At 46.4% G+C, this 12,782-nt stretch overlaps 1 protein-coding gene across 4 annotated transcripts in view; it reads left to right on the top strand.

Moving 5' to 3' along the window:
- LOC124774544 (lactoylglutathione lyase) overlaps positions 1-12,782 on the top strand; it is a 125,493-nt gene that overhangs the window by 44,300 nt on the left and 68,411 nt on the right. For all 4 annotated transcript variants that reach the window (XM_047249490.1, XM_047249489.1, XM_047249492.1 and 1 more), the window contains exon 3: positions 816-1,039. In XM_047249490.1, the coding sequence (XP_047105446.1) occupies positions 816-1,039 (224 nt within the window). The remainder of the gene's footprint in view (positions 1-815; positions 1,040-12,782) is intronic.

Here is a 12,782-nt window from a genome sequence, read left to right as displayed (position 1 = left end):
CTAACATCAATTCACCACATGCTAGCTCAAAGGTAACTAATGCTCTTGACTGTCACAGCGTGTATTAAAGGAAACCTGATTTGCATCCTCATAGTGGCACTAGTAGAGTCACTGTTATGTGACTAGCGTGAAATTTGAATAAGAGCTTTCAGACATAGAAACACGCTAACTAGTTTTCCTTTACAGCACCAAATTCCTTCTTGGTCTTTTTTTTTTCCTGACAGTGTATATGCAGATTTCTGTCAGATAGTCAAGCATTACTAAAACCTTTGATCGAAAAATTTTCTGCAGCTAACCTTACAATCGTACCTAATATTCAGAAAGAAGCAAGATTCTGAAATAAATTGACACTGTACTTAATTTCCCCAAATCTTGGGATACTGCACAGTTTGTCACCATATTGTTACAGATAATAGTTTGATTAGTGTAAATCTTTCCCTTAAGTACTGTGGTCCATATGCAAGAGAATTTGATTAGTCATGGAATTTAGAACCAGATTTTATTATATTGCAGAATGTTAATTTATTCACCAAAGTAATCAATTTGTATCAACAACTTTAATTCACTGGGTACACGGGGATAGAACTATAGCAAAAAAAAAAAAAGGAAAAAGAAAAAAAGGTCATAAAGAACAGAGGACAAATATTTATTTTCACAAAATCATGTAAATACCATTGGTGATAAAGCATATGGCCCATAGCAGTACAAATTAAATTGGACTCTGGGCTCACTATTTCAAGAAAAACTTCACGCAATACCAAGTAATGCTATTGTTAATTTGGATAGAATGATGTAAAAATTTTGTCATTTTGCAGGATTTTATATTCCAACAAACAATGTATCGTATTAAAGACCCAAGGCGCTCATTAGAATTCTACACGAATGTTATGGGCATGCGATTGCTTCAGAAGCTAGATTTCCCGGAAATGAAGTTTTCATTGTATTTTATGGGTTATGAAAAACAGGAAGACATACCAGCAGATTTACAGCAACAGACGAAGTGGACATTTTCCAGAAAAGCAACATTGGAATTAACACAGTAAGCATCTTTTTAAATAACTGTATTAAATCTTGTTATTAAAGCAAGAAAACTAAATTGTTTGAATATTTTGATGCAAGATGCAAATTTGATGAAGTATGTACATAGATGATGTCAATGTCTGTGTGTTAATTTATCTATAAGTTGAGTGTTTTCTCGTATAAGAATTACTAATATAATGTAATTGGCTGGATAAGGAAATCTACCCACCAAGCAGCAGCAGGTAAGAACATATAAAAGTTATGGAAATTTGCAAGTCTTTGTAGCCAGTGGTTCCTTCTTCTGGCAGAATAGTTGAAGCAGAAGCAAGAGGGGTGAAAGAAAAGGACTGGCATTGTCTAGAAAATGGGAAGAGTGACTGAAAAGTCTCCCAGAGCCCCGGGTCAGGGGAGACTGATCGAACAGAATGAGAAGGAAAGACTTATCGTTGGGAACTGCATTGGACAAGATTGAAAACCTGAAACCTTTTAAGTGAAAAAAGAGTGATAAGCAAGACAGAGATTACTGACAAAACATCATGGGAGAGTTAATAAGTGCAGAAAACTAAGTGCATTATACATGGTAGAGGTGGGGGAAGGAGAAAAGCAGACAGGTCAGAAAAGAAACAATAGTGAAAAGTAAAAGGGAATAATTATGGAAAAGAAATTCACATAAATTAAGGCCAGGTGGGTGGTGAGAACCAAGCTCATATTGTAATGTCAGTTCCCACATGTGGAGTTCTGAAAAGCTGATGTCAGGATGGAACATCCAGATGACACACATGGTGAAATGGGCACCGAGGTCATGACTTTGGTGATAATGTATGTTTTGCCAGTTACAGAAGTGGTATAGGTGGTGGTAGTTGGGTGCATAGGATAAATCTTACAAGAGGGATGCTGTAAAACTTGGCCTATGCACCCTCGCACCACTACTTATACTGGCGCTGTAATGATATGACTACCACCAAGTTATAAGTTAGGATAAAAGGACATAAGCAGAGGGTGTATATCGGCAGTACACAGTATCCTGTTTCAGACCATGCTCTACAATGTGACAGTCGTGGCCTTGATGCCTGTTCCACCACAAGTTCCCTCTGGTTTCTCCCTCCTGACATCAGTTTCTCAGAACTTCGCAGCTGGGAACTGCACTGCATGTGCTTGGTTCTCGCCACCCACTTGGTCTTGATTTATCTTAATTTCTTTGGTATTGGCATTTCATTTCAGTAGCTATTTTCTCTTCCCTCCCTTTCAGTTTTCTGGATTGTTTATCTTCTAACCTGTCCATTTTTTGCCTCCCCCCACCTCTACCATGTACTTAGCTTTCCAGTGTTGTTAACTCTCACACAATGTTTTGTCAGTAATATCTGTCTTGCTTATTACCCTCTCTTCCACCTTTAAACTCTTAGGTTTTCAAATCTCATCCAGCACAGTTCCCAACTATCAGCCTTTACTTCTCATCCCATTTTGTAAGTGTTTCTCAATCCAGGATTCTGGACAACTTTTCAGTAGTTCTCTCCACTTCTTAAACATCGCCAAAAGCTTGCACATTTCCATGACTTTTTCTCCTGGCTCCACCTGGTGAGTAGATTTTTCATCAATCCAGTCCTATTTTCAAAATTTTATTATTTTTGTTGATATAAGAAATACCAAGATTGATTGAAAGAAAGGGGGCTGTAATAGATATCTTACCCTTTTCAAATCGCTTGTAACATTTCCATTTTGCTTTTTCTTGTACTGAAAGTATGGTAATATAAAATTGTGCTATGAAAGTTAATAATAACATCTATAACCTAGTCTCAGAAGGTAAAATTGCACTACAGATAACTGTTTGGAAAGAGCAATATATGCAAAAGACATGTATTTAAAAACTTCTAAACATAGATTATTTCCACTTTTGATTCGAATACGATTCCAGAGAAACAAAAATGATCAGAAATGTACCAACAGTTTGCTAGTGCAAAGGTAGGCCATTCATAGTTTTGAGCCAAGCTCACAAGAGGGACAAGGTAATTAAATTTTTAAGGTTTTCTGTATAATTTTTACATCCCACAGTTTCTTTCATTGCCAGATTAACTTTTCCTTGATGCTCCAGGGTGAGTGCCTATGGGTCTACCCCATCTTTTAGCCAGGTTATGTTCCCAATTCAGTTCAGTACATTTTAATAAGGAACTTGGTTTCCCCATCTAATCTTCAGCAGTCCTCTAAAACATCACATTTCAATAGCATCTACCATATTTACTCGAACCTAAGCCGCACTCGAACCTAAGCCACACCTGAAAAATGAGACTAGAAATCAAGGGAAAAAAAAAAATTTCCCGAATCTAAGCCGCACCTGAAATTTGAGACTCGAAATTCAAGGGGAGAGAAAAGTTTTAGGCCGCACCACCAAATCGAAACAAAGTTGATCCATTATAATATGAGACATAATTTAGGTCAAATGAATGACGATACAGCTACAGTAGTTTGGTTCAAGTCGTAATCTTAGCAGTTAAGCTTTACCAGGTAGCCGCCCCCTGCGGGTTCGGGGGTTAGAATAGGCCCGCGGTATTCCTGCCTGTCGTAAGAGGCGACTAAAAGGAGTCTCACATGTTTCGGCCTTATGTGATGGTCCCCTCTCGGGTTTGACCTCCATCTTTCTAAATTATTCCGAAGAGCGAGCCACTTGGGGAAGGGCGCCTTACATGGTGCATTGTATCCGTCGTGCAGTTAGACCTTTAGCCGTCTTTCTCGTCGTTGCAATGGTGTCCCGCTCGTTTTCGATCTCTTGGGCGATTACCACACTGCACTCTGCAGTGTTTATTTTAACTGCGACGACGACCTTGGCCATTTTTGCACCTAAGATCCAGCACGGTAGCCAGTCCGTTGTGGTGGGGCCGCCATGTACCCTCTTGGTTGTAGCCCCCTGACAACACAGGGATCGCTCTACTGATGCCTGCGCCGTTAACTCCCCATGTATGTCAAGGAGTAGATGCCCATCGCCCTGGGGCATCGGGACTCCCGGCAATGGCCATCCTGCCAGGTGGCCTTTGCTGTGGCTGGGTGGCGCCCGTGGGGAGGGCCCTTGGTCGGAGTAGGTGGCATCAGGGCGGATGACCTGCAATGAAGCGTGGTACATCATCTCTCGCTGGCGGCCAGCCGTCAGCAGTCTCTAAGCGTTCCAAAGCTCACTTTAAGGCTAATGTGTATGACCCCAAATCGTTCCCCTCCCTGGCCACACCATGGGAGGAACGAAAGGCTGTGAATGAGAGCGAAAGATACTCGCCCCGGTATCTCGTCTGTACCAGAGCTGACGGGGACTCGTTTGTGTCTGTGAAGCCTCAGTTCTTTGTCGAACATTTAGAGGACAAGTTCGGGGAGGTGGAGGGCTTGTCCAAGATGCGGTCTGGATCGGTGTTGATAAAAACGGCATCCTCTGCCCAGTCACGAGCCTTGCTGGCTTGTACGAAGTTGGGGGATGTGTCTGTTACTATCACCCCACATAACAGCTTAAATATGGTCCAGGGAATTATTTTTCACCGCGATCTTCTTTTACAGTCCGATGACGAGCTGCGCGCCAACTTGGAGCGCCGAGGTGTCCATTTCGTCCGGCGCGTCCACCGGGGTCCGAGGGATCGTCAAGTTGCCACTGGTGCCTTCATCTTGGCCTTCGAGGGTGACACGTTACCTGAGAAGGTCAAGGTGATGGTGTACCGTTGTGTTGTCAAGCCGTATATCCCTCCCCCGATGCGGTGCTTCAAGTGTTGGAAGTTCGGCCACATGTCTTCACGCTGTGCTTCCGACCTCGTCTGTCGCGATTGCGGTCGACCTTCCCATCCTGATCATCCCTGTGCCCCGCCTCCAATCTGTGTGAACTGTGGTGTGCACCATCCGCCTTGCTCGCCAGACTGTCCGATTCTGCAGAAGGAGAGGAAGATCATGGAAATCAAGACTCTCGACCGCCTGACGTACACTGAGGCGAAGCAGAAATATGATCGGCTTCATCCAGTGCGCATGACAGCTTCTTATGCCGCAACTGTCACTCCTTCTACAATTCCATCCACTCCAGTCAGCTCTCAGAGTCGAAGTCCCACACCTGCCCCCTTGATGGTGGGGGGCACTAAACCTCCTGTTGCTCCTGCTCCATCTACTTCAGGAGCAACACCCCCCCAACCATCGGGGACATCAGTCCCCCCTTCCCAGCCGGAGAAGCGTAAGACTTCTTCGGCTACTCTCGTAAGGAAGGGGTCCCTTGGGGACCTCCCGTCGCACGTTCCGACCGGTTCCAAAGCCGACAGCCACAAGTGGCTCAAACAACCGCCAGTCCCTGGTCGTCGGGACACACGGTCATCGTCTGTCCCTGAGACTGACCCAGTGACGCCCTCCCAGCCTGAACCACCCAAGGCGCAGTGCGAGAAGCAGAAGAAGAAGAAACTCCCCAAGGCTACCGACATTGCGGTGGCACCCATTCCACCGCTTCCTACAAGCTCTACGTCTGAGGATGAGGTGGAGATTCTGGCGTCCACTGAGGACATGGATCTCGCCAGTCCCTCGGATGCAATAGATAGCTGTTGTCCAGGTGGTGACTCAGTAGCAGCAGGGGCCCCGGAGGCGTAATCTGCCTCCCCAATCCCTTCACGCCTTTCCCATCCATGGCTAATACCATCCTCCAGTGGAACTGCAGCGGTTTCTTCCACCATCTAGCTGAGCTCTGCCAACTTATCAGCCGTCATCCTTTCCTTTGCATTGCTCTGCAGGAAACTTGGTTTCCAGCAATGCGAACCCCCGCCCTCCGTGGCTATCGGGGTTATTTTAAGAACCGGGCAGCTTATGAAAGGGTGTCTGGTGGCGTCTGCATATATGTCCTTAACTCTCTTCACAGCGAGTTTGTACCTCTACAAACAGCTTTAGAGGCTGTCGCTGTTCGGGTGTGGACGCCACAGGCTATTACCGTCTGCAGTATTTACCTTCCACCTGATGGTGCTGTCGCGCAGCATGTCCTGGCTGCTCTGATAGCCCAACTGCCGCCACCTTTTTTGCTGCTGGGCGATTTCAATGCCCACAACCCTCTATGGGGTGGGACTGTCTCCGATGACCGCGGTCGGGCCGTGGAGCATGTGTTGGCTCAGCTCGACCTTAGCCTCTTGAACACCGGTGCTCCCACGCATTTCAGTGTGGCCCATGGCTCGTTCTCGGCCATCGATCTCTCTATTTGCAGCCCTGGACTTGTCCCATCCCTCCACTGGAGAGTGCATCCTGACCTGTGTGTTAGTGACCATTTTCCCATCTATTTGTCACTGCCCCAGTGTCATTCTTCTGGGCGCTTGCCCCGCTGGGCTCTCCACAGGGCTGACTGGCCAGCTTTTACTTCCGCTGCAACCATTGAGTCTCCCCCACAGGGTGACATTGACGAGGTGGTGCGTGTTTTAACCACGTCAATCATTTCAGCGGCCGAGGCTGCCATCCCCCGTTCTTCTGGCCACCCTCGGAGGAGGGCTGTACCCTGGTGGTCGCCGGAGGTTGCTGAGGCTATTCGCGACCGTCGGCGGGCTCTCCAGCGTCATAGGCGGCACCCGTCTCTTGAGACCCTCATCACCTTTAAGAGGCTCCGTGCCTTCGCCCGTCGTCTTATTGCACGGCGTAAGCAGGAGTGCTGGGAGAGGTATGTCTCATCCTTGGGCTCCCATGTCTCCCCCTCACTCGTATGGTCCCGGATCCGGCGGATTTATGGATACCAGACCCCTATGGGTGTCCCTGGGTTCTCCTTGGACGGCGCTGTCTGCATGGATGCTGCCGCCATTGCTGAACGGCTTGCCGCGCACTTTGCTCAGAGCTCTGCGACTGCATCTTATCCCCCCGCCTTTCGCTCTCTCAAGGAGCGAGCCGAGCGGACGCCGTTCTCATTCCACACGCGTCGTTCTGAAACATACAATGCTCCATTCAGCGAGAGGGAATTCCTCGCTGCCCTCGCCGATTGCCCTGATACAGCACCAGGCCCAGACTGCATCCACGCGCAGATGCTGAAGCATCTCTCCAGGGACTGCCAGAGACACATTCTCGCGATATTTAATCGCATTTGGAGTGAAGGCGTGTTCCTGTCGCGATGGCGAGAGGGTGTTATTGTCCCCATCTTGGAGCCCGGTGCGGACCCACTGGCGGTGGACAGCTATCATCCCATTACCCTCACCAACGTTTTGTGCAAATTACTCGAACGTATGGTGGGGCGGCGTTTGTGTTGGGTCCTTGAGTCGCGCGGTCTCCTCGCTCCATCCCAGGGTGGCTTCCGTCGGGGCTGGTCTGCAGTGGACAATTTGGTGCGGCTGGAATCTGCTGTCCGTACGGCCTTTGCCCGACGTCAGCATCTCGTTGCTGTATTTTTCGATCTGCGGAAGGCGTATGACACAACATGGAGGCATCACATCCTCGCCACGTTGCATGAGTGGGGTCTTCATGGTCGGCTCCCGGCTTTTCTTCAAAGCTTTTTATTGCGCCGCTCTTTCCGGGTGCAAGTCGGTGCCACCTCTAGTTCATCTTACATACAGGAAAATGGGGTCCCGCAGGGCTCAGTGTTGAGCGTCTCCTTATTTCTAGTGGCCATTAATGGTCTGGCTGCAGCAGTGGGGTCGTCGGTGTCTCCTTCTTTGTATGCCGATGACTTCTACATCTCATTTAGCTCCACGACTACGGGAGTTGCCGACCGCAGGCTGCAAGTCGCCATTCGCAAGGCAGCATCATGGGCTCTGGCTCATGGTTTTCAGTTCTCTGCAGCCAAGACTCGAGTTATGCACTTCTGCAGGCGTCGGACGGTCCACCCTCATCCTGAACTTTACCTCGACGGCCACCTGCTTGAAGTGGTGGACACTTGCTGCTTCTTGGGACTCGTGTTTGATGCCCGGCTCACATGGGTTCCTCATGTTACTCAGCTGAAGCAAAAATGCTGGCGGCACCTCAACGCCCTCCGCTGCCTTAGCCACACGTCTTGGGGTGCAGATCGCTGCACTCTGCTGCGATTGTACAGAGCCCTTGTGCAGTCCCGGCTTGATTATGGGTGCCTGGCCTATGGGTGTGCATCACCCTCAGTGTTGAAGTTGTTAGACCCCATACACCACTGTGGGGTTCGGCTTGCAACTGGCGCTTTTCGTACCAGCCCCGTAGATAGTCTACTGGTGGAGGCCGGGGTTCCCCCGCTGCGGATTCGCCGCCATCGACTGCTCGCCGACTATGCTGTCCACGTGCATTGCTCGCCAGACCATCCCAATCGTCGCCTGCTTTTCCCTGCCATGGTCCTCCATCTGCCCGAACGGCGACCTAGGTCTGGGCTTTCCGTAGCTGTCCTCGTCCAGTCCCTGCTGTCAGAACTGGGGTCATTCCCTCTTCTGCCTCCCTTCCGGGTCCGTACACCTACGCCTCCCTGGTGTTTGTCCCAGCCGTCCGTCTGTCTGGATTTGGCACAGGGACCTAAGGACTCGGTTCCGCCTGTGGCCCTCCGTCGCCGTTTTCTTGCGCTCCTCGAATCATTTCCGGGCTGTGAGCCTGTCTACACTGATGGTTCCCTGGTTGATGGTCGCACTGCCTACACTTTTGCTCACACTGCCCACGTTGAGCAACGCTCCTTGCCGGCTGGCTGCAGTATTTTTACTGCAGAGCTGGTGGCCATCTCGCTCGCTCTTGAGCATATGCGTTTCTGCTCAGGTAGGTCCATCGTCATCTGCAGTGACTCCCTGAGCAGCCTTCAGGCCATCGACCGCTGCTATCCCTCTTCTCCTCTGGTGTCCTCTATTCAGGAGTCTGTTTCCGCCATTGCCCGTTCTGGTCGTTCGGTGGTCTTGGTTTCGACGCCAGGTCATGTTGGCATCCCGGGGAACGAACGTGTTGACAGGCTGGCCAAAGGGGCGCTCGACGCCCCAGCTTTGGAGATCGGCCTCACGGCTCCCGATCAGCAGCTGGTGTTGCGCCGTAAGGTGCTTGGGATGTGGTCTGCTGAGTGGCGAGGCTTGACAATGCCTAATAAACTGCGGGCTGTCAAGGAGACGACCGATGTGTGGCGCTCCTCCCTGCGGTCTTCTCGCAGGGACTCTGTTATCCTGTGTCGGCTCCGCATCGGCCATACATACCTGACGCACGGCCATCTTTTGCGTCAGGAGGATCCCCCCCTGTGTCGGTGTGGGTCCCGGCTGACTGTCGCCCACATTTTATTGGAGTGTCCCCGACTGCGCACCCTTCGGCAGTCTTTTAATTTCCCGGGCACCTTGCCTTTGATTTTATGCGACGATGCCTCCATGGCTGACAATGTTTTACATTTTATCCGTGCTAGTCCTTTTTATGGATCCATTTAGGGGGGTCCTGCACTTTTCCGTTTCTGTGTCTTTTGTCCTCGCGTCTCTCCATATTTGTTGCTGTTTTGGTGTCTCATCGGATGGTTGACTCTTTCCCTTTTTTGTTGTCGTGGTCAGTCAACCAGTCTCCGGCCATCTTCTTTTCTTCTATTTCTTTCTGTCTGGTGTTCGTCTGTACTCTTCTTTTCTGTAGTGTTCGTTGCCTAATTTGTGTTCTTTAGCACCTGGGGGGGGGGGGGGGGGGGGGGGGGCAGGGCAGTCTCCTTCCCCTTGGGGTTTTATCTGCTCTGCGACTTTGTCTCGCTTGTTTTTGGAATGGGGGACTGATGACCTTAGCTGTTTAGTCCCCCTTAAACATCCCAACAACCACCACCACCAGGTAGCCATTGCTATGCGTCAGGCACTCCGTCCGTATTTATACGGGTACCCTTCCTTTTTCACGTGCTTCATCTGGTTTGAATTGATTGCTTATTTTTCTTTGATCTGATAGGTGTTGTTCTCTTTGTTATAGGTGTTCACTCTAAGCTGAAAATGCATTACTGTATTGTGCCATGCATTGTTTGTCGCTTTCTGATGATGAGTGTTTACGGCCTGTCGCCGCTCGCCGCATGGCTTGCTTTTGTGCATGGTACCGCTGCTTACAACACAGAACACCAATGCTAAAAAAAAAAAAAAAGAGAGGAGGAATCGTCTCATTAGCAAAACAATGGCAAGAGACTGCTATTTGTTGTTACTTACACGGCTGCTTTCTTTGATAATGATCAACAAGAACCAAATAATAGACTGCGTATGATAGAAGATGTTTTGAACGAGAGTTTAGCGAAAATTTTTCTCCGTTTGAAAATCTTTGCAGACGCCTCTTTAGTACATTACATTCTGCACAGATATTAGAGTCATCTTAGATTTAAAAATCTAGTGAATTGCCGTGCTTCATTTCTGACTGTTTCACTATTAGGCATAAGAATAATATGAATATAAACATGACATGATATGTGTATTCTTCTGCGTTTGCTGTTGTCTCACTCTAGTTTCGTAGTTTATTGGGCAGACAGGATTTAAATGAGATAACAGCAAACACGAAAGAATACATGGCAAAATGTTTATATTCGTATTATTCTTATGGTGAAGAGAATACTGCATGTGATTCACAATTCATGAAAGTTCCTATTAGCAACCATCTCTTCTCACAGGTAGGAAAAAATTCAGAACATAGTTTCCCATATTGACAAACATCCCAAACAGTCTTGCCAGTTGGATTTTCGTAGTACATTGAAATGCTGCTACATTCGAAGATGAACAATATGAAATTTGTATTTACTTTGTTGGATAATGTATGAAAACGCAGTGGTCGAAACTCAGGGAGGCGAACAAAGCTCGCCTTCCAGCTCTCTCTCTCTCTCTCTCTCTCTCTCTCTCTCTCTCTCTCTCTCTCTCTCTCTTTTTTTCGGATGCAGAGGTTTTGGCGCCAGTATTTATCTTTGTGCCTGGAAAGCATACCTGTGTAGCGCTACATATATTCGACAGCAGAAGTTAGTTGTGGCGGCACCTACCAACATTTTTCAGAACTTCCGCTTACTTTGCACTCGATTCTAAGCCGAAGGCGGGTTTTTGGATTACAAAAACCGGAAAATGGTGCGGCTTAGATTCGAGTAAATACGGTACTCTCTTCTTGCTCATACTGTTGATCATCCTTGTTTCACTTCCCTACATCACAACACTCCAAACAAATGCTTCCAGATACGACTTTCAGCATTTAATGAAGTTTGTATTTGATGTTAACATACTTTGATAAACTCGTATAATACTTTTAATTCTGATTCCTGTAGCGTTGCCTTATTTAAATCAATTACACTCCAAAAATATTCACGCTCCATTACCCTTATTGTACTGAAGTTGATATTTATCTTTTCTGGACACAATAGTTTCCATTTAACTGACCTTCCAAGTTCTTTTCCGTGTCTGATAGAATTACATTATAATTACAGTTCGATTTGCTAAAGTGTATTCTACCCAAACATTGATTCCTTTTCCAAATTTCTTTCTAGTTTCCTTTACTGCTTATTCTATGTACACATTGGTTAACATAGCGTTGCTACCTCTGGATCACGGGGTCCCGGGTTCAATTCCCGGCCAGGTTGGGATTTTCTCTGTCCGGGAACTGGGTGTTTGTGTTGTCCTCATCATTTCATCTTCATTCTCATCATTCGTGACAGTGGCTAGATTGGACTGTGAAAAAATTGGAGTGTGAAAAAACTGAGACTTTGTATGGGCGCTGATGACTGCATAATTGAGCACCCCACAAAACCAAACGTCGTCACCAAAATTGGTTAACATAGAGGATAGGATACAATTGTCTTCCACTCCATTCTGAATTATTGCCTGCCCTTCATATCCTTTGACTCTTATAACTGCAAATTGTTTCCCATAGAAATTGCATGTAGTGTTTTGCCCTGTAGTATCCCTGATGAATTCATATTGTGAAAATGTGTTTGAGTCAAAACTGTCAAAAAGACTTTGTAAATCTGCAAATACTAGAAGTGTGATAAACATACAAGTCAATATTATGTCAGATCTATTGGTTGGAGTAGCCCTCCTTAATCATCAAACTGAATTCAGCTCTGTAGCAACAAGTGAAAGCAGTTGTTTATGTAGATACCGTCATCAGAGATTCAAATGTATTTTTCGTGTCCTTTACAGTGTCGCAAACTTCTTAGGAAAGACAACTGAATCCCATTACCTGATACAATTACTTAAATGTTCTTCATTGCACGTTAAAGTTTTTCAAATTGCTTGTTATGATCAGAGTCTAACATTCTGATACACCAAACAACTGTGATTAGCTGTCAGCTTTCTCTGCCTTCCTGCCATATGACGCTTCTTGCAAAGTTGCGCGAAGAAATTAGGTGTAACGCACAACAATAGTTACTAGATAAAACAAATTGTATAAAAGGGTAATTTCTATTCGAATTATTGGTCTGCATTGGTTTTTACTTGATAAGTAAATTCCTATAAGAGTGCATCCAAGACGTTTACAAAAACACATAATTACCATAGACTTTAATTTACAAGTAAGATTTACCTGCATCATAGTTTACTTCAGTGTTTTTTTTTTAATTGACCTATTGTCAACTGTATTACTTAAAAATAATAACTTTTATTTTTTTATTCTCGCTTTTAAGATATTCCCTTTAAAAATTGCATTTAGTAAACTAAGTGGATATAGATTGCATAATTATCTACCCTGCTTCATCTATTGCCATAGTTCCATCCCCATTCCCATGCCCCTCTATTCTTTAATCCCTATATAAAGATCATACAACAATGTTTGTTTCTGTCTCTCTTAGCACCTGATGACATCATGTATATTTTATTGGCATATAATGATATTTTCTGCTATTTCATCATGTTCAGAATGGATACGACTTGATTTTATTTATCATGACAAAACTGTGG

The sequence above is a fragment of the Schistocerca piceifrons genome, chromosome 2 (assembly GCF_021461385.2).
Source record: "Schistocerca piceifrons isolate TAMUIC-IGC-003096 chromosome 2, iqSchPice1.1, whole genome shotgun sequence".
NCBI lineage: Eukaryota > Metazoa > Arthropoda > Insecta > Orthoptera > Acrididae > Schistocerca > Schistocerca piceifrons.
This window is presented reverse-complemented; position numbering and strand designations above follow the sequence as displayed.